This window comes from Mustela putorius, unplaced genomic scaffold (assembly GCF_011764305.1).
Source record: "Mustela putorius furo isolate JIRA1106 unplaced genomic scaffold, ASM1176430v1.1 tig00000589_pilon_pilon_pilon, whole genome shotgun sequence".
NCBI classification, from domain to species: Eukaryota; Metazoa; Chordata; class Mammalia; order Carnivora; family Mustelidae; genus Mustela; species Mustela putorius.
Window position 1 is genome coordinate 2,345,723 of NW_025421425.1, and position 24,761 is coordinate 2,370,483.

Sequence of the window (24,761 nt, forward strand, 5' to 3'; positions counted from 1 at the left end):
ATGATCTTGTGCAGAAAATTCCTAAGGGATTCACCAATGCACTATTAGAGCTAATAGACAAGCTCAGAATGGTTGCAGAGCATAAGGTCAATATACAAGAATCAAGTGCATTTCCATACACTTGGAATGAATAATCTGAAAAGGAAATTAAGGAAATTCCACTTGTAATAGCATAAAAAATAAAATGCTTAGGAATATGCTTAACAAAAGAAATGCAAGATTTGAATGCAGGAAACTACACAACATTGTTGAAAGAAATTAAAGATCTAAATAAATGGAATAACATCCCATTTTCATGAAGGAGAATGTAGTATTGCTACGCTGACAATATTCCACAAACTGGTCTTCAGATTCAATATCTATCGAATGCAAAATCTATCAAAATCCCAGCTGACTTTTTTTTCTAACAGAAACTGATGTGCTGATCCTAAAATTCACTTGGAAATTCAAGGGACCCTGATTAGCCAAAACAGTCTTGAAAAAGAAGAAAGTGGGAAGACTCACACTTCTTGATTTCAGAACTTACTAAAAAGCTACAGCAATCAAGACTGTGGTCCTGGCAGAAGAAGAGACTTATGGATCAATAATAAAATTGAGAGTCCTGAAATGAAATTGTACATTTCCAGTCAACTGAGTTTTGACAAGGGCGCCATGACCATTCAAGGGGGAAAGAGCAGTCATCAAATGGCACTGGGACAACTGGACGTCCACGTGCAAAAGAATGAAGCTGCGACTTGACGCCATACAAAGCTTAATTCCAAATGGATCAAAGACCCAATGTAAGAGCTATATCTACTACACTCTGAGAAGAAAACACAGGAGTAAGTACACACAACCATGAAGGAGGCAATAGTTCTTAGATGTGAGACCAAAAGCACAAGCAGTGAGAAGATAAATTGGATTTCATCAAAACTAAAACTCTTGTGCTTCACTTTTGTGCTTTTGACACTGTCAAGAAAGTGAAAAGACAACCTACAGAATGGGAGAAAATACTTACAAAATCATGTATCTGATAAAAGCTTATTTTCCAAATACTTAAAGAACTCTTACAATTCAACAAGAAAAGGATATATAACCCAATGTATTAAATGGGCAAAGGAGTTGAATACAGATGTCTTCAAAGAATATATGTAAGTGGCCATTAAGTACATGAAAAGATATTCAGCATCATTCATCAGCAGAGAAATGCCAATCGATGCCACAATGTGGTGCCACTTCTCTCTCTCTCTCTCTCTCTCTCTCTCTCTCTCTTTCACACACACACACACACACACACACATACACTAGGATGGCGAAAATCAAAAAGATGAACAATAACAAATATGGGTGAGGACACAGAGAAATTGGAACGCTCACACACTGGTGAGAACATAAAATGGTGCAGTCATTTTGGAATACAGTTTGGCAGTCCCTCAAAAAGTTAAACACAGCATTACTGTATAACCCAGTAAGAGAACTAAAAACACATGTTCTACAAGCACCTGTACATGAATGTCCACAGCAGCATAATTTATAATAGCCCAAAATGGAAACAACCCAAATGTCCATCAACTAATTACTGGATAACAAAACTGGGCATATCCGTACAGTGGAACACTACGCAGCCACTAAAAGTAATGGAGAGTTGTTACATCCCGCAACATGGATGAACACTGAAGACGTGATGCTCAGTGAAACAAGGTAGGCACAGAAGCCCAGATGCTATGGTTCCAGGTAGATGAAATCTTCGGAATTCACAAATCCATAGAGACAGAGAATAGATTAGTGGTTTCCAAGGGCTAAGGAAGTGGGGTATGGCGGTCATACCTAGTGGGCAATTTCTGGGTGTAGAAAATATCCTGACATTAAATAGTGGGGATAATTGTACAACTTTGTGGATATACTAAAAACCACTCAATTGTACACTTAATTTTTTAAAAAAATCAATGCTTTGGGGCTTCTGGGTGGCTCAGTTGGTTAGGCAACTGCCTTCAGCTCAGGTCATGATTCTGGAGTCCCAGGATTGAGTCCCACATCAGGCTCCCTGTTGAGCAGGGAGTCTGCTTCTCCCGCTGACCTGTCTCTTCTCATGCTCTCATTTTCTCTCTCTCTCTCTCAAATAAATAAGTAAAATCTTTTTTAAAAAAATTTTTTAAATCAATACTTTAACAATAAAATATACATTCCTTTATTTTAAAAAAGCATCCGAGGGGTGCCTGGATGGCTCAATGGAGTGTCTGCTTCTCCCTATCTCTCTGCCTCTCCCCTAGTTGTCCTCTTTCTGTCTCTGTCTCCATCTCTCTCAAATGAATAAATAAAATCTTTCTAAAAATGCTTCACATAAAATATTAAGGTTTGTGAAGGGCACCTTTGCTCTGTCGGTTAAGCGTCTGCCTTCGGCTCAGGTCATGATCTCAGGGTCCTGGGATCGAGCCCCGCATCGGGCTCTCTGCTCCGCAGGGAAGCCTGCTTCTCCCTCTCTCTGCTCCTCCTCCCTGCTCGTGACACCCCCACAAATAATCTTTTATAAAAATAAAATAAAGTGTTAAGATACATGAAAAGGTGACTATGTTCAAAAAAATTATCTAAAAAGTTATAGTTCTATACCCGAAACTAATATTGCCCTCAGGTTAACGAGGTGGAGTGAAAATAAAAACTTGGGGGGAGTAAAGGATGTAAATGTCAGTAGACATGGAAGTACGAGGATGAAACAGTCACAGCAATTAAGATGAAAATACTAAAAATCAGATTTTGCTCTGTCACATCTGTTCTCCCTAAATAGAGAAAACATTTTATCCCTAGTTTCCTGTATCATATATATTGTTGATACACATCATTCCTGTAGAGCAATGGCTAATAAAATGATCAAAAATCACTGCCTTTCTTTTCATTGGGATAATTATAATAAAATACTCAGCAATGATTTTTTTCAGAAGGAAAATCACACCCATTCATTGACTATGCTCCAGCTTCTTCCTTTCCTGAACATGTTTTGCCATTTTACAAAGTAGTTGATCAATTAAATGCAAACAAAGCACCAGCCCCAGTTAAGACTGATGTATGCCAAGTACTGAGAACTCTTCAGCTTCTGCACCTTGCATCTAGTACTTATTGATCAAAATCAAGAATCGCAAGTGGCCCCTTTCAAAAACACTGTGTATGCGTGTTTCATATTGGAAAAAGCATTGCAGTCATGGCAAGGAAATAACTATAATCTCATGTTCATTAATAGGGTCAATCTTAAAAGATAATTACAAAGATAGGACTTAATTATCTCATGACGTCCGACAGTATAAGCATTTCCAATCTTTCTTTACCTAAAGAAATCTTTATCTAAAGATCAATCTGCTTCTTTATAAGACGGCAATGGAAACCCCCAGAGAGGCTTCCGAAGGCTTAAAACACAGGAATATAAAATCCCCATTAGGTTCAACATCATTCCAGCACTGACACTGTAGATACATAATAAATTTGAGAGGGTAAGAATTACATTGGACTTAAATTATAATGATCAAATCTATGCATTGTTATTATGATAGGTTTCTTAATTAAAATGCATTACAACTATAATGTTTATGACACCTTTGGGGTTAGTTTTTTATTTTATTTAATTTATTTATTTGACAGAGAGAGAGCACAAGCAGGTAGAGTAGCAGGCAGAGGGAGAGGGAGAAGCAGGCTCCCTGCTGAGCCAGAGCCGGACATGGGGCTCGATCCTGGACCCTGAGATCATAACCTGAGCCAAAGGCAGTTGCTTAACCAACTGAGCCACCCAAGTGCCTCTAGAACACCTTTTGTGTAAGAAGCCAGATCTTCGGAGTTCTTTTTTTTTTTTTAAGATTTTATTTATTTATTTGACAGAGAGATCATAAGTAGGCAGAGAGGCAGGCAGAGAGAGAGAGGAGGAGGAAGCAGGCTCCCTGCTGAGCAGAGAGCCCAATGCGGGACTCGATCCCAGGACCCTGAGATCATGACCTGAGCCGAAGGCAGCGGCTTAACCCACTGAGCCACCCAGGCACCCTGATCTTCAGAGTTCTTTCACTAGTCATGAAAAGGGAGGAAGAAAGCGGGTACTAACATCTCCATTTCATATTTTCAGTAAGAGAAAATGAGAAACGTATTGCATGATGTCAGCATACATTACAAATACTTTTAAGAGTAGGCTAGGTGAGAGAGAAAACAAGCCAAAGGAGCAAATTAAACCATGTGGCCCCTATCATTCAGGAACTAAAACTTCCTGCTCTAAATCAAAGATTTTCTAAACACACTGGGGTGTGTATGAACACAGGAGTACTGAAACAGATGCAGTCACTGCGTATTGGAATAACCTTTCTACATGACTAATTCCAACAAGGTAAAGAAAGATTGGAAATGCTCTCTTAAAACCGTAACGAGGAGAAAGATAATAGGGGCGCCTGGGTGGCTCAGTTGGTTGAGCATCCGACTCTTGATTTTGGCTCAGGTCATGATCTCGGGGGCCTAGGATCCAGCCCTGCATCAAGCTCTATGTTCAGCAAGGAATCTGCTTGGGATTCTCTCTCCCTCTCTCACTGTCCCTCCCTTCCACATTCCCTCTCTAAAACAAATAAATAAATCTTTTTTAAAAAAAAAAGGTAATGGGGGCACCTTGGTGGCTCAGTTGGTTAAGCAACTGCCTTCTGCTCGGGTCATGATCCTGGAGTCCCAGGATCGAGTCCCGCATCGGGCTCCCAGCTCCACGCGGAGTCTGCTTCTCCCTCTGACCTTCTCCCCTCTCATGCTCGCTCTCTCTCTCTCAAATAAATAAATAAAATCTTAAAAAACAAAAGGTAAAGATTCCCACAAAGCTCTTTTTAAAAGGTATTCATAAGGATTTCAAATTGTCCAAAGGAGAGGAAGTTTTGAAGATAAAGGTAGTAGAAGAAAAAAAACCCTTAGAGCCATCTAGGATCTATCTAGTGTCCCTCCAACTAGAGAGAATTTTGCAAGAATATAGGTTTAAGCCTTAGTAATGACATCACTTTGGCATTTTTAAAATTTCTTTTGGTATTTATAAAGGATGGTATATTTGCTCTATTAGTCATTATCTTATACATATATATTTTAACATATTATTACATTTAGTGCAAACCCTTTAAAAATCCTAGTAGAGTTTTTTGTTGAAATGGACAAGCTGACTCTAAAATTTACATGGAAAGGCAAAGGAACTGAATAGCCAAAATAATTTTTAAAAGATTGAAGGTGAAGGACTCACCATCCACTTTTTAGACTTATCATAAACTAGTACATAAGACTGTATGGTACTGAAGAAAAGATAGACATATAGACCTGAGAAACAGAATATATAGTCAAGAAATAGACTCACATACATATAGATGGCCAAGGACAAATGAAAAGACGCTCAAAATCATTCAGTGCAAATCAAAACTATAATGAGTTATTAATTCTCACCTTTCAGAATGGCTAAAATCAAAAGCACAAGAAACAAGTGTTGGCAAAGTCATGGAGAAAAAGGAACCGTTCCTGTGCTGTTGGTGGGAATGCAAACTGGTTCAGCCACTGTGGAAAACAGTAGGAGGCTCATCAAAAAAATGAGAACTAGTGTTACCTAAGATCTAGTAATTCCACCACTCAGTATTTACTCAAAAAATAGGAAAACACTAATTCAAAAAATATATGCACCCATATGTTTATTGCATTATTATTTATAATAGTGAAATTATGGAAGCAGTCCAAGTGTCCACTCATCGATGAATGGGTAAGAAACATGTGGTATATATACAATGGACTTATCACTCAGCCATAAAAACAAATGAAGTCTTCGGGCACCTGGGTGGCTCAGTCGGTTAAGTGGCCTTCAGCTCAGGTCATGATCCAGGATCCTGGGATCCAGCCCTGCATCGGGCTCCCCGCTCACAGGGAGCTGCTTCTCTCTCAAAGTCTGCCCACCCACCCCCCGATCGTTTTCTCTTTTTCTCTCTCTCTCTCTCAAATAAATAAATAAAATCTAAAAAAAATTTAAAAGATTGCACTTATTTACTTGAGAGAGAGAGCAAAAACACAAGCCAGGAGGGGAGGGGTGGTGAGGGGCCAGAGGGAGAGGGGGGAAGCAGGCTCCCCTCTGAGTAGGGACCCCAATGTGGGGCTGATCCCAAGACCCTGATATCATGACCTGAGCTGAAGTCAGATGCTTAATCCAAATGAGTCACCCAAGCACCCCTAAAATCTTTTTTTAAAAATGAAATCTTGGGGGGAAAAAATGAAATCTTGGGGCACCTGGGTGGCTCAGTGGGTTAAGCCTCTGCCTTCGGCTCAGGTCATGATCTAGATCAGGTCATGGGTAGACCTAGAAAGTATAATGTAATGCTAAGGGAAATAAGCCAGTAAGAGAACACAAATACCGTATGATTTCACTCACATGTGGAATTTAAGAAACAAAATAAGTGAGCAGAGAAGAAAAAAGAAAGAAAGACAAACCAAGAAACAAGACTCTAAACTACAGAGAACACACTGATGGTTACCAGTGGGGAGGAGGGGGAATGGGGGGCACAGGTGATGGGGATTAAGGAGTGCAGCTGCCGTGACCTAGCTCTGAGCAAGGTCAGAACTGCTGAATCACTGCACTGTGCACCTGAAACTACTGGAACACTGTGTGTTAGCTGTCCTGGAATTTAAAATGTTTTAATTAAAAAAAAAAAAAAGAAAAGAAATAGAGTCACATATATTTTGTCAAATGATTTTCAACACAGATGCAATGGCAAATCCATGAAGAAAGAAGTCTTTTCAACAGAAACTGCTTGAACACAGACAGACACATGCAATTAAATAAGCCTTCACCTACACTTTACCTCATAAACAAAACTTAACCTAAAATGGATCACTGACCTAAATATAAGTCTGAAACTATAAAACTTGTCAAAGTAAACATAAGGGAAAATCTTTGTGACCTTAGCAAAGATTGCTTAGCTATGATACCAAAGCCGTCAATTCAGTAAAGATTAAACTGGACTTCGTCAAAATTAAAACCTTCTACATTGCAAAGGACGCTCTTACTTAAATGAAAAAGAAAAGCCACAAACTGAGAGAAAATACTGGCAAAAGACATGTATGATTAAGGATTCGTACCCTAAATACATAGAGAACTGTCAAAATCCAATAGTAAGTAAACAAGCAACCCAGTTCTGAAAAGAGGCAAAAGAGTTGAACAGACACTTCACCAGAGAAGATATATGGGTAGCAAATAAGATTACAAAGAGACGCTTCACAAAATGCAAACTGAGACCCTAATAAAGAAACCAGGACAAATCTATTAGGACGGAGAGAAGAAAACTGAGAAAAGCAGATGCTGAGGAAAACACATGGCAATGGGAATTCTCATAGACCACAGTGTCATACAGCTAACATTCAAGGCAGCAATCCTACTCCAAGGGACTTGGCCCACTTCAAGAAAATGTGTGTTCACAAAAGAAAGCCTGTACACAACTGTATATAGTGACTCTATTCATAATCATCAAAAACTGGGGAAAAGGGCGCCTGGGTGTCTCAGTGGGTTAAGCCGCTGCCTTCGGCTCAGGTCATGATCTCAGGGTCCTGGGATTGAGCCCCACATTGGGCTCTCTGCTCAGCCGGGGGCCTGCTTCCCTTCCTCCCTCTCTGCCTGCCTCTCTGCCTACTTGTGATCTATCTCTGTCAAATAAATAAATAAAATCTAAAAAAAAAAAAAAAAAAACAGGAAAAAACCCAAATGTTTCTCTACTGGTGTATGATGATGTCGATGTCAGGTACGTTCATCTAGCGGAGCTCTACTTAGCAAGGAAAAGTAATAAACACCCCAAAACAGGGATAAGTTTCAAGTGCATTACATGAGGTGAAGGAAGCCAGACACAGAGGTTATGTTCCATATGATTCTGTCTCCGTGACGTTCTGGAAAAGGCACACTACAAGGACAGGAAAGAGATCAGTGTTTGCCAGGTAATGGAAGTGGGACAAGGCACTGACCAGAGTGCGGCAGGTGGGAATTTTGTGGGTACTGGGATTCTATCTCTATATTCTCTAGCTTGATCGTGTCATAGTACAGGACTGTACATACATCTGACAAAATTCACGAACCAAAAAGGGTGAATTTTTCTATATGCGAATCCTACCTCAATTTTTCTTAAGTTTCTAGCTTTCCTCCTCTACCACTAACACCTTAAAGTAGGATGTTAAAACCTTCCTGTGTCATACTAACATACGTCAGCATTACAAGCCGATAGTTGGAGGAGACTTTTATTTTCTTAGGCCAGAATATTGGTTTTTCTGGACAAAGGTTTGTCTGACAAAAATAAATCCCAAACCCACTTGGAAACTTTCTCCCACTGTGGGGAAAAAAAATTGTAAATAGCAAATCACTGTCCATCCTCATTTTCCTCCACATCCAAATTGAGCAGTAAAATCCTCTTTCTCGTTTTAATTCCAGCACTAGTTCATTTGCTTCTGGGAAAGCATTCATCATCATCAGTCTGAGTTATTTTCATGTCTCCTAGCCATCTGCAGGATTTGACCAACAGTCCTATGGATAATTTGAAATATTTGTTTGTTCATATCCATCTCCACACAATTCATTGTGTTCTGTAGCAAAGTAATTCTTTATGCCTGGGGAAAAAAAAAAATCAAAACCTTCTGTTTTTACGAAAACCTTCTTTATATAGGATCAAAATTCATGCCTTAAAAGGCATCGAGTAAAAGCCTGGACAAATAATCACCAAACTATTGAAGATACAAAATGCCAACAAGTGAACCAAACCGTGAGGCAGATTAAAATGCAAATCCATCACGTACTTATCTCGTCTCAGAGAACTGCTGAACACTGGAGCTTTTTTCTCTTCCCTTTGCCTAACTACTAAGTGGGTGGAAATGTTTTCCTTTCATTTACTGGAAACAAAAGTGATGCTACATCAGCAGATAGGCAACAGAATAAAACACAAAAAAGCAAGATGATGCCTAGTTAAATGTGAACAAAACAAAATGACAAGAGGCTTCAATAGGGCATGAATTTTGCAATCAAAAATTATATTCAGGGCGCCTGCGAGACTCAGTGGGTTAAGCTTCTGCCTTTGGCTCAGGTCATGATTCCAGGGTCCTGGGATCGAGCCCCGTGTCGGGCTTTCTGCTCAGCGGGGAACCTGGTTCCCTCTCTCTCTGCCTGCCTCTCTGTCAAGTAAATAAAAGAAATCTTTTTTTAAAAATTATATTCAGAAAAATTAAAATGTAGGGACGCCAGGGTGGCTCAGTCAATTAAGCGTGTCTGCCTTCAGCTCAGGTCATGATTCCGGGGTCCTGGGATTGAGCTCCGCGATGGGCTCCTTGTTCAGCAGGGAGCCTGCTTCCTCCTCTGCCCTTCCCTGTGCTCATGCTCTCTCTCTCCCTCTCTCTCTAATATATAAAGTCTTTAAAAAAAAAGAAAAGAAAAAAAATGTGGAAGGACGTGTGTCCCTCTTCCCCGATGTCCTTCACTCGCACACTTACTCAAGGACACAAGGACCGAGGAGCACAAGGTCCGGGATGCAGCAGAGAGTGGACGGGAAAAACATGAAGCTGAAGGTCAGCGGGAGTAAGAGCGCAGCCGCTCAGCTGAGCTGATGGATGGGGGGGAAAAAAAGAATTAATTATTAAATGGAAAGTACTTTGTAAATTGTAAATAAAAGCAGAAATGTGCGGTAAATGGGAAACTCTATGCTGTTCTATTTTGGCAACCCACCACCCCTGAAATACTTGGATTTTAACTGACATATTAAAAATGAAAAACTGTGAGTAGAAAGAAATGTTCTCCCAATTAGTACTTAGGCTAAGAGGAAGCTTTTTCATTAGAAATTCCAAATTTAGACTGATTGACTCAGGAAGAGACTAGCACTGCTCGAATTCCAGTTTCAAAAGGCAAAAGGAAGTTTTTTTTTTAAAAAATAAAAACGGGGGTGGATAGCAAAACATATTCTAACTCGGGCTTTTTCAGGCTCCAGAGAAACAGCCTTGTCAGTTAACTGCTCTAAATGAATCCGAGTTAGAATGAAACAGTGTCTAGAAAACGGAGAAGCTGTGCGCATGAGACACTGAAATTACTGTCGGGGATGCTGGAGAGATGGCGTGGACCGAAAGCGCCAGAGATCCAGGCGGACACCAACATCGGTGACGTCCCGAAAGGGGAGGAAGGTCAACTGTCAGACCGACAGACACACAAGTGTGGGTGTTAGTTCAGCTTGGAAAGACCAGCCTTGAAGGTCCGTGCGTGCCCGCAGGTCAGAACGGAAGGTTCCAGCCGCATGTGACCGCACCGCTGGGCCTGGACAAAGGAGCCAGTCACACGGGCCAAATGCTGCATGACCCAACCTGCACGAGCAATCAGAAAGAGCCAGACTCCTAGAAGCAGAGAACAGAATGGGGGCCGCCAAGTGCTGGGGGAGCAGGACATGGGAGCGGCTGTTCCAGGGCCTGAAGTTTCAATTATGCAGGATGAAGTCTGAGAGCTCTGCCAACGACACGGCGTCTGTGGTTAACAATCCTGTGTTAGGGGCGCCTGGGGGCTCTGTCCGTGAAGCGGCTGCCTTTGGCTCAGGTCATGATCCCAGGGTCCTGGGATCAAGTCCCACATCGGGCTCCCAGCTCAGCGGAGAGCCTGCTTCTCCCTGTTCCTCTGCCTGCTGTTCTCGCTCTCTGACAAATAAATAAATAAAACCTTTAAAAAAAAAAAAAAAAGTTCAGTGTTGTATACTTCACAATTTTTTTTTTTTTTTTTTTTTTTAGATTTTATTTATGTATTAGACACAGAGAGAGACACAGGGCAAGAGAGAGAACACAAGCAGGGGGAGTGGGAGAGGGAGAGGGGGAAGCAGGCTTTCCAAGGAGCAGGGACCCCAACACAGGGCTCGATCCCAGGACCCTGAGATCATCACCTGAGCCAAAGGGAGATGCTTAACGACTGAGCCACCCAGGCGCCCCAACTTCTAAATTTTTAAGAGGACAGATCTCACATTGTGTTCTTATCCCCAAAACAAAACACACACACAAAAAAGAGCAGAAGGAACCTGTTGGAGGTGATGGATATGCTTATTACCATGATTGTGGTGATGGCTTCATGGGTGCGTACATACGTCCAGACTCATCAAACTGTACACATTAAACATGCTCAGGTTTGTTATGAGGTTTTGTTTGTTTTTGTTTTGTTTTTGTTTGTTTGTTCCTTTTCAGTTATACTGCAAAAAAGCTTTTTTTTTTAAGAAAGAAGAAAAAAAATGTGGGAAAGCAAATAATAAAATATGAGTCAAAAAAAAAAAAAAGAAGAAGAGGAAACTTCAGGAGACACTATGGATTGCTAGGAATGGATTCTGGAGATCTTTTCTAACCAGTGCCCCAGCATGACTAGGGACTAGGTTGGAATAAAGAGAAAACATAACGCAGCTAGACTTCCGTAAGACAGGTCTGCTCTTCCCCAATGTCCTTCACTCACACACTTATTCAACAAGTATTTGTGGCCTAAGACCCGGCCACACAGCGATGAAGCCACACGGAGAGGACATTGGGCTACGTTCTCATGGTCCACTCAAGAGCATCAGTGAGTAGAGCATTCATGAATGAAGCACCGCCTCCTGCAGTGCTGGCCCGCAGAGCAGATGATACAGTTTACAGGACAGATGGATCCCAGGGCTCTGTCTTACTCGAAATTTGTGGCTTTTCTTTCAAATAGGGTAGATAAGGACACTAATTTCCTGGTTGTTAAAGTTGTATGTGGCATTGAGTACACGGGGACAACCAAATAATTAGACGATTAAATTAAGATCCCAAATAAATCCCTTAAAATCCTGTGGCAGTGGGACAAATCTAACATGACAAAACTTAAGAAGGAAAATATTTAAACTTTTCACTTGCTTCAAAAACATAACATGCACTTGGGTCCAAAAACAAGAAAAATAACTCCAGGGACACCTGGGGGGCACAGTATGACAAGCGTCCGACTCATGGTGTCCACTCAGGGTCACGGGATCGAGCCCCACACCAGGCACCACGCTCAGCATGGAATCTGCTTGGGATCCTCTCTCTCCCTTCCCTCCTGTGCCCCTCCTGTGCGTGTGTGCACTCTCTCTCTCAAATAAATAAATCTTTTAAAAAAAGGAACTCCATGGCATGGTTTATACAACTGCATAGTACGGGACAGATGACTTGTCGGAAGCATAAGTAGAAACTCCGCATGAGTCAAGGATCAGGTGTCAGTCTGAAGACAAAGGAAGGGGACTGTCTGTTCCCCTCTGCGCTGGGGGGGCCACACCGGAGTCTCTGACTCCAGAACCCACACTCCAGAGAGAGAACCCAGCTTGTGTGAACAGGAGGGTTGGGTTGGTTTACACGAAGAAACACGCCAACAGAAGAGTCAGCGAGGACAGGACAGAGCCCTCCGAGGGTATGGATTTGGGATTTCCCACGGAGGGAGCAGCAGATTTGTTTGGGGTGGCCCTGGGTGGCCAGTGGGGGAAGTGCCAGTGAGCACTTCTAATGGGGTGCCCTAAGGTAAGACGAGCTGCCTAAGAGTTAGGGGTGCGCAGCCAGTTCCCAAGGCCTGACGCAGGGGCGACCCCAACAGAAAATGAAGTGCTTCAGTCCACAGCTGGACTGTTGTTTAGAATCAACAACAGAAACGCTCCATTCATCACTGTCTGTGTGTGTCACCTGCTAGTCTACCTGGTTTGTCCTTTTCACACGATACAAAAAGCAAAGAAGAACATGTGTTGGCTCGGAACTTGTTATCCCAATTTGGTGTTGGGCACAACCAGTTCTAAAAGTTAACGCCAAAGTCTCAGAGAAGGCGAGGAAGAGCCGTGACAAGGCCAGGGATAGGAGCTGGACGTGACCTACTGAGGCCAGGGGAGAAGGGCAGAGGGGAAGGAGTCCTGGGGAAGAGGCTCCCCCCGAGCTGCTCACGCACACCATGCACGAGAGCCCACAGCTCATCTCTATTACCCCCATCCTGCAGTCCCTTCTGACTCTGGGGTCCTGCAACCTCCTGACCCAAACCTCGCAAACCATGTGTTTCTCCGTTCAACTTTACGACAAAGTGTGTATCACGGGACAAAGGAGAAAAGAGTCGGAGGAAAACACGTGCCTGCGCACAATATTAACCATTAATATATCCCTGGAATTCAGTTCCCACCGTCACAAAATCTTAGCCCAGAACACCAATGGGTGTGCCTTGAAACACACTAGCACCCAGGTGACCCGGAGTCTGACTCCCCACGGTGTGAGGTCACACCTGCTCAGCACGGTCAGACCCGCCCATCACGGTTACACTGGGTCAGCACGACCACAGCCACTCACCACCGTCACAGCCGCTCAGCACGGTCACTCCGGCTCAGGAGGGTCACACCCACTCGGCGTGGTCAAGCAGGGTCACGCCTGCTGGGCACTGGTCAAGCAGGGTCACACCCGCTCAGCGTGGTCACACCCCCTCAGCATATGTCGGTCCCACATCATCATCCACAAGTTCTCTCCCATGTGCGCTTTCAGAAGGGGCATCTCACGTGTGAGCGGAGCCAATCTTCCACCCATGCATGTAAGCTTTAAAGAATTAACGTTTCATTGAAAAGTTATATACAGTTAAAAAAAATGCAAAAAAATATTTTAAAATCTATAATCAAAGGGGTCTTGTCCTCATCTTAGGTCCCAAACCCCAAGTCCCAGGGGCTCTGACCAGTTTTTTCTCGTACCCTCGCAGATGACTTCCAGCAGGGTATGTGTGGGAGAGCGGGGGAAGGAGAGGGCACACGTATGACAGCATGTGAAGGCCCTTACGAAAGTGGAGGCAAACGTCACCGTGTCCCACCCCTTGTCTCCGCCCCCACCACAGACAGCACTCTGCTCTGCCGCAGCACCACTGCTGCGACACCAGTGAACTCCCATGCCACAGCCGAAGTGGGGTGACGCCAGAGTCGCCTGGAAGTTTCGCTGGCCTCCGGGAGGTTCTTTCTGCAAGGGGAGCTTAGCTTTGAATCATAAGAACTGGAAACTTCAGCAGGAAGAGAAGTGACCCTCCACACAGAAAACTGTCAGTCGCATTTTTAGAAAATGTACGGGTGCCCACCCCTCCCTGGAGAGGGGCCCCCCCAGGCTTGCAGTCCTGGGCTTATGGCAGGGGACAAGGCCTCCGGGGCTCCTCTGCACGGTGTCATTTCCCCACATTTCATTTCCAGAGTTTTTTATTTTTTTCCAGGCTTTTTTTTTAAAGATTTTAAATTATTTGACACCCCTGAGAGAGAGGAGGCGGTGCTGAGCAGAGAGCCCGATGCCACTCGATCCCAGGACCCTGACCCGAGCTGGCTGCCTGCTGGAATTATCACCCCTGCAGGCGGTCTCCAGCGCACTGGGCTGCCTGCTGGACTGCCAGCTTCTCTCCGCACAGACCAACGACCGTTGCTGTTAATGCCGTGACTTCAAGGTTGCCACCATTCCAGGTGGTCGCCCATTAACCCTGCTTTTTCTGTAAGACCGGCAAGGCTCAACGTGCATTCTCGCAGAAATTCCAGCCTCTCCTGGGAATCACACGTGCATCAGTCCATGTCACTCTGCCAAGCCTTTCCCCAGCTGCTGCGCACAGACACACCGTGTACTCAACTAGTCTCAGCTCATGTACGCTTAGGCCGTGTCCAATCACTTGCTTTCCAAAACGAGGCTGTTGCTAACTTGGTAAGATGTTCTTCTGGACTGATCAGTGGCCCCCTGCCGCCACAAAATCTCATGTATTAAAGTTCTAATCCCCAGTATTCGGAATGTGACTGCATTCGGAGACGGAGCCTTTACAGATGGAATGAAGCTACAACGAGGCTGTTGGCTGGGTCCTGACCCAGCAGGACCAGCATCCTTGTAAGGGGAACAGACATCAGGGAGGCTGGTGCACAGAGGCAGGGCTGTATGAGGACACTGTGAGCGGAGACGGCGGCCACCTGCAAGCTAGGCAGAAAGCAAGGCCAACACTTTGGTCTTGAACTTCCAGTCTCCAAAACTGTACAGGAATACAGACCTGCTGGCTCCATGCCTGGCCGCGCCACTCTGAGGGCAGCCCCAGCGGGTGACAGAGACGCGTGCGTTCCACAAGCTGCTCATTGTTCGACACGGACAGGCTGCGGTCTGTCTGCACTGACCCACCTTTGGAGGTGGGCCTCCCAAGCAGGTGACAAGCCAGTTCTGCCTGGGAGGCAGTACCTCCTCTACCTACTTCTGAGTGAGCGACAGCTCTGAGAAACTGGCTGCTCTACCCTTTTCCCTGGCTTATGCTTCTAACCCAAGGACCACCCTGTCCCTCCAAAAACAAAGATTTATTTTGATTCAAAGAGAGAGGAGACCCAAGCCTCAGAGTTATTCAAATGTTGCTAATATCTGAGCTACTGGGTAGACAGGATTGAAATTGGAGCAGCAGAGCCTTCCCCACACCCTGGCCAGTGTGACAGAGGTGAGGGGGGGGGGTGGCGGCAGGGGGTAAAGTCACAGGGGGTTTGAATACCAGCTCCTCTCTTTGCTAATGAGTGCAGGGGCCTTAACAAAGCAATTACCCTCTAAATGCCTCCGTTTCCCCCACTGAGAAACGTCATACCTACACCGCAGTTAGGAGGAGAATTAAAAATAATGCATCTACAAGACCTATGACAATCAGCGCTTGGAGAGCTAGCCTTGCTATCCTAGCTTCCGGGCTATGAATTTCCATTCCTAATTAACACGTTCCGGTCAAGAGAAACTTGCGGTGACCACGGTCTGCCTTTCCGAGCTGTCTCGGATATGCCGGCTGGGTGGTTTGGGCTGGGGCCAGAGCAGGGCCCTGAGAGTAAGTGTTGGATTACAAATCCATCTTTTACTCTCACTGAAAATTCAAATTCATACCATAGCTCTCCTTAACAAAATGCAAACGCCCTTGAAAATGGGACTACGGGACGTAATTCTTAAAGAGCAGTGGACACATAGCAGAGGTGACGGGATGAAGGAGAAAGCGTGGGTGCCTGGGACGCGTAAATGGCAGGGGCAGGAAGAAGGGACCATCACTGGAAGGGCAGAACTCCCGCTGCCTCCCAAATACGCGGACTGTTCGCCACATGCACCAGCACGTCCCCAATGCTTTGTGACACGCTGCCTCTGTCGCTGTCACGTTCCCCATGAACGACACTGCCCAGCTATCTTCCCGGCAAACCCCGCAAGACCTCACCCCTCGAACGTATCCACCAAGTCTGGGACACTCGCGGGGTCTTGCGGATTTTCCTGCCGTTTGGATTCATGCTCATCAAACAGTCATTTCGTTGCCCAATTCTTCAGCCTACAATATTCCGGAGAAGAAAATGCACTTGATGCCTCTTTTCCATCCTTGAGTTAAGCCTTGTGATCAACGAGCTCTTGTTTTATCAGTCGTTCTCAGGTAATATTCTCACCATCATATTAAATTAGAAACAATAGGAAAGAATTTCCCTCACCTATGAAAGTTTTATGGTTTTTTGTTCATGTTCAATTTGCATCAGTCCATTGGGCCACCAGGGTGACAATTCCAATGTAGCCATAATGTGTCACTATTACAGGAACACTTCACTCTACCTGAGAGGATCCCAGAAGACTCCAGTTTTCTACTTGAGTGTGGAAACTTCATTGTGTTACTTAGAAGGGAGATTTCCCTACATTTATGTAAGTATCCATTTTTCTACTTAAATATATGGCCTGCCCCATCTTTGGGGATAATAAGTTCCTAGTGTCTAATATCCATCATGACAAATGGGATTTTCACTCGTCATAAAATAACCTACCTCATCAGCGGAGTTGTTCAGAGAACACGATACTCCACTGAATCCTCTGACGGGGGCTGAGATGTTCGGGACCACGAGGGCTCCGCCGGCCACAGTCTGGCTCTGCTCCTGCCCCCGTTCTTGGGCCCTCTGGGGTGGCGGAGGGCAGGCCTGCAGCAGGTCCTACTCCACAGGACTGTGGTCCGCTCGTTGGGACTGAGCCCCTCCCCCGGAGAGAAACCCGTTACTCTCATCTCTCACAGTCCTCCAAACTTCTCTGGCCTCAACTTCAAGACCTTAACTTCCACTGGGACGTCCCCAATCTTTCTGTCCCCCACTTTATGAATCCACAGGGCTCACCTCATCTCTACAGCCTCTGGCTCTGATGCCAGACTCTGCCCCAATCATCCGGAGAAGGGTCGGCAAGCCCTGGGTCCTCGTAAGACAAGACACGGTGATGGGGGGGGGGGGGGGGACAGTGTCCCTTCGAGGGGGACGAGGTACCATTCAGGACGTGTTTCTCCCAGCAGATTCAAGAACAGTCTCCTGGTTCTCATCCGAACATGGGGAGCACAACTTCAGCTAAGTCCTCTGGGGTCCAAGAGAGTCCAACCTGCTTCTCAGCATTACCACTTCTCGGCTGGAGCTCTGATAAAGCTTACTGCCATCCATCAGCTTCCCCGAGATTTCAAGATTTCAGCTGCTTTTGTCTCCTACATCAGAGTAAAAAGCAGCCCGTGGCCTCCTGCTGGGGGAGGCTAAGAGCCCCCGGAGTTGTGTGAAATGCCCTCACTGCTCACACCACGCTGATGCTTCCCTGAGCCACTGGGTTCTGCTCAAAGGGTCTGGCAGACCCACTGAGGCTGGAAAACTCGTGATCATTTCAGGTCATTTCCAGACTCCGCGCCTGCCGGCTGATGGGATCCTTGCTACAACATCTCCACCATGTGGCTGTCCGGCCCTCTGCGGCGGCAGCCCCAGTGACCACAAAGACCCTACATCCAGAGGCAACGCATTCTAACTTCCAACGACTTTATCCAAACCCCACTTCCCACCGAGCTTCAGCCCTCCCGCAGCACACAAAGAGCCAGGCCTCTCCTCAGAGCCGGTCAGAGCAGGTCTGACCTCAGGGAAGCAGCCGAGCATAGAGGGAGACTCTGGGCTCCTGTGTCTGGTCAGGACCGAGCGAGCTGCCCACAGGTCCCTGTGGTTGAGAATGAAAAAAGCCAGTAGACAGCACCTCCCCGCTAAGGACGAGCACGGGGTATCCTGCACACGAGACTTCCAGTACGTAGCCATCATGTTCATGGTCCCCTTTCCTCTCTTCTGCCTGGCAAGCCTTCACACGCTGGGAAACGTCTGTCCTGTCTCCTCCAGCCTCTCTCATCGCAGGGCAACAGTCACAACCTCCCGAGCTGTGCCTGGTAGGACAATTCTCCAGACTCATCACCACCGAGAATTCGCATCTGCTGGTCGACACAGCAGCTCCTGTTCCTCTGGCTCTAGTTTTTTCAGAGTCCACGTTGATTTAGGGACAAACTGTGCCAAAAGCGTGTCAGCGGGGAGGCACAGGAGAGACCCCTCCCGGGGAAGCCTCCCCCCGCCCCCATGACGGTGCCCAGCACGCCCCCGACGGCCATCCACATGGAGCCCACCCAGCCAACCAGCCCTGACCATTACATCCGGGGATGGATTCCCGCTCTTCCCAGATGGCACTGGGGAGAATTGCCCTGAAGCTTGGCTCCCTTCAACCTCCGTGCCTCGTGCGGGCCCAGGAAAAAATGGCTAAAGCGGGATAAGTCTGACAGTGCTGGGTGGGCTCTATCTAGATGACCAGCTCAGACGCTGTCACAGAACCCCGTGGCCTGGGGGCTTAAACAAGTAGCTCTTCCTCCCAGCTGTGGAGGCTAAGAAGTCTCAGATCACGGCTCCAGCACATGCGGTGTCTGGTGGGAAGCCCCTCCGGTTCACAGCTGCCTGCCCCCTACTCACACGGCGGGGGGGACGGAGCTCTCTGAAGTCGCCTAATAAGGGCACTGATCCCATTCGGGAGCGCTCCCCCCTCAGGAGCTAAGCCCCTCTCCAAGGCCTCCTGGTGTGATCACACAGAGGTCAGGATTCCAAGCTAAGGACACAAACACCAGCCCGCATCATGGCTCCCCGCCTCGGCTGCCCCCCCCCCACCCCCCCGGGAGCAGTCTGAGTGTTTTCCTCCCTTGCTTTTATTAATTCTAATCCTGAGGAATCATCTCCCCCACACACACACAAAACTCTATGGGAGCAGGGCTGTGGCTGGGCTCAGCTGGGACTTGTCCCTGTCCATGTCCCCAAGAACAGGAAACCCACCTACGACTTGCGCTGCTGGGGAAGGCAGGGTCCACGTTCAGAGCCCCCTTGACTTGGTCCAATGGCCCAAACACCCGTCTGGGAGTGCAGCCTCCCCCAACAGGAGCTCCCGGTCCCTCGCGAGTCATGCTTCTGACCTTGCCAGCGAGTCGTTCTCCTATAGTGCCGTCCGACGCCCGTGTTCCACATGGCCGGGCTCCCTCACCCCACCTGAGCCTCAGAGCCTCCTGTCCCAGCCAGGCCACCACAGGGCAGAAGCACCACCATACCAGTGGGACAGCAACAACATGGGTTTGTCACCTCACCTGAGATGTCCCGAAGTCAGAGGCTCCGGGTCAGGTCAGCGACTCCGGGGTCTCGTCAAGGACCTCGAGTCTGTCTGTCTTTCTGCTCCACCAGCCTCCCGGCTCCTAGCGTCCCTCTCCGCCGCGGCTGCAGAAGGGCCATGACGGCCAGTGTTCCTGCCCGAGGACAGCAGGGACACTCACTCCTCAAGCACCTCCTTCTGTGACAACGAAACCTTTCCCAAAGCTCCCAACAGACGGCCCTTCGGACCTCCCTGGCCTGACGTGGATCGATCACATGCCCACGGCCCACTGGTTGCCCTGACGCCCAGGGGATGGGGCCCGACAACTGGCCGGGCCCACAGTCCCCGAACACACCAGTGCCTGACAGCGGAAGCACCAGGTGCTGTCACCCAGGAAGAGGGGACGTGGCCACAGGATCGGAGCGAGCGGCGCCCACACACCTTCAGCCAGGACAGGGCCACGGGTGGAGACCTGCACACCTGGGAGCCCGGGGCCGGGGAGGAACCCTCAGACTGTGGGCAGCCGAGGAAACACGGCTCACGGTGCCAGCTCCGAAGACACCGGCACTGAGCCCGTCCATGCCCTCACGGGACCCCTTCACAGCACCCCTTCCCGGCCCCGGCCCATCAGGGCAGGTACGTGGGCAGAGTCATGGTATCAGCTGTGTGGCGGAAACATCAGGAATCTTGCACTTTTCCTGTCCTGCTCGGCTGTGGCTTGTCACGGCGTCCGCTGTCACTCGGCAGCAGGGAACACATGTACCTGTAGGAGTGTGGCTCTTCGGCGGTGCACACCTGGGTGCACAGCCTCTTGGCAGGGCTCAGCGCTCCCCAGGGCCCGGATGTCGGAACCGGCAGGGGGTCTGACCAAGTCCACCTTGGACACCTGGGAGGGCAGGGCCTGCAACCAAGGCCGAGCCCTTAGAGAAAGATGCAGACGGGGGTGTGCTCAGGCCACAGAGCCGAACGCCGACGGGACGTCCAGGACTGGTCACGTGGCTCCTGTCGGGCGACGGCACCACTCAGCTCACTTCTGTTCTTGTCTGGTTGTTTGTCTGAACTTCCCATTTCATCAAGGTAGCACTTCCGCCCGATTTCAGTCTGCCAGACATTCTGAGTCCAACTTTTGACATCGGAAAGAGTAGCTCCTGCTCCCCGCTTCGTGTCGTGTGCCAGCTGAACCACCGGCAACCTAGCAACCGATCGCTGAAACCAGCCAGAGAGGCCACGATGACCCCCAGGAGAACATTCTTATGGGTCACTTCGAGGCACAGCTGAAAAAAATCAGTTAAAGATCTTACAAACTCCATGAACCTCAACACTTCTGTGAAACGGTCCACTTCATTCTGAGGTTGCAGGCCCAGCCATCATCTCATTCTTGGGAACTAATGGAGAAACCAAGAAGAGCAAGTTGCATGTGCCTTTGCAGAACCGCCTGATGCCTCCAGCTAGCGGCCAGGAGCGTGTCTAGAAACTTACTGAATACACCCAGGGCTCCAGGGAACCCGGCCTCTGCGCGTTACACCTGCCGGGCAGGGAGCTCTGGTGGGTCCCTCTCCAGGTGCGCCCAGCCGGTCACAGGACTGACAGCAGTGACACACTACTGACCACACTACTCATCTCCGGGCAGAATTCCTTCCTCAGAAAGAAACCGGGGGTTGCTGGGAAAGGATGGACCACAGCAGCCGAAACCCTGACACGTGCCCAGGACAGCCACACCGCTGACTTCTTTCAGAGAACGTCACACACTCTAACATTCACTCCCGTACCTGCGGGACTCGCTCTTCTAGAACACACGGGCCGTAAGATCAGAGGCCTCGAAGGTCTACTCACCGCTGAGTTGGAAAAGCTCATTACACGGCAGACACTTGGTAAATATTTGCTGAAGGAATGAGTGAGTGGCTGGGTCGCTGCTCATCTAAATGGCGATTATTAAGCGGATCAGTTTTAGTTCAGTGAAAAACGCTCTCACTTCCTCACTTTCGCAAACCTCCGTGAAGCCGGTTTGGACCTTAGGTGGCAGGTGTGTGCGATCAGGAGCTCTGTTCTTTCCCGTGACGCACAGGGATTCTTCGAGCCACCACTTAATACGAACGTCAGATACATGAAGCTTGTCTACCCACATTCAAAGGTTTTCCTTCACTGTTTTATCTAATCAGTCAAGTCTCTTCTCATAAATGAGAAATATTACATAAATGGCGGCTTTCACAAAGTCAAGAAGTGACTAGCAGAAATAACCCCTAACTTCTGTGAATAAGCTTGTCTTTAATATCTAAAATAATGAACACCACTTATGGATCAAAAACTTTGTGTTGTAAGTTTACCCAATAAAGTCCCGTTCAGTGTATCATTATCCCAGTGGGTCCTTGGCCCCACAAGGGCAAGCCAGCGGTCCAGGGCCTCCTGCTGCTGGCCAGGCAGGGATGTGCTCCCAGGGCTGGCTGAGCCCCAAGCCTGCACCTGCTTATTTTACTATCATGTTCCTACCAATGACTCCCCTCTGCCATGAGCTTCTCTGAGCCCATCTCCTCAAACCTGAGACCCACCCATGCCGGCAGGTGTCCGACTGTATCATGACGCATGACACTGCCCATTACAGACACAGAACACCATTGACTGGAAGGTACAGCACCGTTTCAGAAACGTTCAAATGTGTGTCTCCACACACACGTGCACACACACGTACACATCTCCAACTCAATAAAATACAGTAATCCGCTAGCCTTGGAACAAACTATTCCTAGTAAATGTTATAAAATATAAGGGCCTACGTCCTCTACAAAATTAGTTTTACCACAAAGTACAGAAAAGAAAGACATAAATCCATAAATCTTAAGTATGAATCAACTTAGAGGAAACTGCAAATATTTGCTAACACACACACCCTCTTTAAAAAGTGTTTCTTTTCATCTATGGCATTAAATCATATTTTTTATAATGGGAAGGGCTGTTCACCCGTTCCTGCACGTGAATGCGATAGTCACCCATCCACGTTTTCATACGTCCGAGTGCCTGGAAGGGAAGAAGGCTACTTTTTTAAGTACAGCATGAAAATGGACTTTAAATCTACCTGCTGTTCTAACTTCTGTTTGTTTGGCAGAAGTTAAGGAAAGTAATAGTTTTTCATTCCATACTGAAGAAAAAATACACTCTTTGCTGAAGACACAGCTGGACGTCTCTGTAAAATCAAAGACCACCAACACTCGGAAAATCGCGCTCAATAACGTCTCCATCTCCAGGATCGACTGGAAACGCACGGGTCTTCAGGGCCTCTTGCCTCTCACGGTGCTCACGTCGTAGGCCCACACGGTGTCCACGCCCTCCCCGGTGACGTGGTCTGGGGTCCAGCGAGGGAAAGGGAACCGGCAGGCAATGACTCTGGCGTCATCCTTAAGCTCCAGCGCAAGTTTCTCCTCCAGCTGCGGCATCTGGGCAGAATGACAGCTGTTACTTCAGTAAGCGGAGAGGTGGAGGGAAAGATTCCTAAAGGTTCTTTTGGATCTGAGTGCCTGGAAGTAGCTGCGCAAAAATTAGGAACTGTAGGGGCGCCTGGGTGCCTCAGTTGGTGAAGCATCGACCTTCGGCTCAGGTCATGACATCAGGGTCCTGGGATCGAGCCCTGCATTGGGCTCCTTGGTCAGCAGGGAGCCTGCTTCTCCCTCACCCTCTGCCTCTGCCCCCCACTCGTGCTCTTTCAATCTCCCTCTATCTCTCAAATAAAATCTTTTAAAAACGATTATTCACTGCATATAAGATCCCTTCGGGGCATAAATACATTACCAAATGATCCATTAAAACACAGAAGTCATATTAACAACAGGGGCACATGGATGGCTCAGTCAGTGTCCAACTAGACTCCAGCTCAGGTCACAATCTCAGGGTCATGAGACTGAACCCCCCCTCAGTGGGGAGTCTGAACCCCCCCGTCAGTGGAGAGTCTGCTTGAGATTTTCTCTCTCCCTCTGCCCCATCCCCCTCAGGAGATAAAATAAAATGTGCTTATTTAAAAATAAATTAAAAAATGAAAAACAGCTTTAAATGATCGGCTCATCTAACATTTTAATCTACCCCGTCTCAACTATTTAACACATTTTCCCACATGTTTTAACATCTTGGAAATCAGGATACCTCTTACAGCTGACATCGTCTTAGAATTACAACCGGCGGTATTTTTTTTCTTTTTCAATGGCAATGGTACATCCTAAAATTAACAGCGTCTAGACTCAGTGAAATATGGTTCTGCTAAATTAGACCATGAAATAATATGCTCATTCTACTAACTTGAAATACAATGAAGTATTTCATAATTCTTCAAAATTTATCTATAACGCACAACTTCTTCATCGTCAACATGACTTATAAAAAGTAAAACCCTGTGATGTGCCACTTTTGTATCCGTTGATTACCAATCTACCTGCCCCAAGTATTGACCCTGTAATTGTATCAGCAAATTAACAACCGATTAAAAACATCCTCCAATCTTACCACCTTTACCTCCTAAGACTACTTTTTCACTTCTGTGATTGTGAAAGAATTTCAAATGTACAGCAAAGTCGCAAGCCTAGAACAAAGGATTCCTGTCTGTTTTGCCCCGGGCTGACCGGTTTTAAACAGCTCATCAGATTCGCCCCCGTCCTTTGTGGATACTTTTCCTAAACCACTTGGGAAGAGTCTGCATACAACATGCCCCTCGACTCCTCGGGACTTCCGTATTCCTAAGACACAGCCCCAGCTCAGTTACAGATTTGGAAAATGTAAGGCTGTATTCCAGTAGTCATGGCAATAGCCTTCCTACTTTGCCAAACGTCCGATAACGTCCTCTGTGACACTTTCCCCCGAGGCCACGCTGCGTTGAGCTGTCACACGTCCTTAGTCTGTTTCCCCTGGAACAATTCTCCTATCTTCCTGTCTCTGATGCCATCTTGAGGACGGCGGGCCAGTGAGTCACCCGTGGTCCTCCCCTCGGGTTCTCCTGTCGTCTCCCCGCCTCCGGCTCAGGACTCGGCACATGCATCTGGGGCAACGCCCCACAAGTGGGGCTGGGAGCTTCTCAGGGCCCCGTTGTCAGGTGCCCATGGGGACCTTCTGCTTTGAGAGTGACAGTCACCACCCAGTTACGGTGACAGGTGCTATCTCCGCAGTGGGGTTACCAATTTCCCCTTATAACGAATAATTTGTCAGAAGTAGCTCGAGATGATGTCAATATCCTGCTTCCCACTGAACTGTCCCTCACTAGACGTAGCCCTCGTCCTGGTTCTGGCCCACGTTCATTTTCACTAGTTGGTGGCAAAGTGGCAAATTTGCTGATTCCGTCATTTCTTCTAGACCGAGAGTCGGCATTCTACTACAAGGAAGAGCTCTCCCTCTTCTCC

At 47.2% G+C, this 24,761-nt stretch overlaps 1 protein-coding gene across 4 annotated transcripts in view; it reads right to left on the minus strand.

Annotated features, from left to right (window-relative positions):
* ATPSCKMT (ATP synthase c subunit lysine N-methyltransferase) overlaps nt 1-24,761 on the minus strand; it is an 84,972-nt gene that overhangs the window by 45,264 nt on the left and 14,947 nt on the right. Inside the window, exon 5 of one of the 4 annotated variants that reach the window (XM_045082013.1) lies at nt 21,514-22,817. The exons of 2 other annotated variants lie outside the window; for them this stretch is intronic. In XM_045082013.1, coding sequence (XP_044937948.1) covers nt 22,653-22,817 — 165 coding nt within the window. In that variant the 3' untranslated portion in view covers nt 21,514-22,652. Of the gene's footprint in view, nt 1-21,513; nt 22,818-24,761 lie in introns of those variants that run through there. One more of the 4 variants, XM_045082011.1, reaches the window with a different exon arrangement.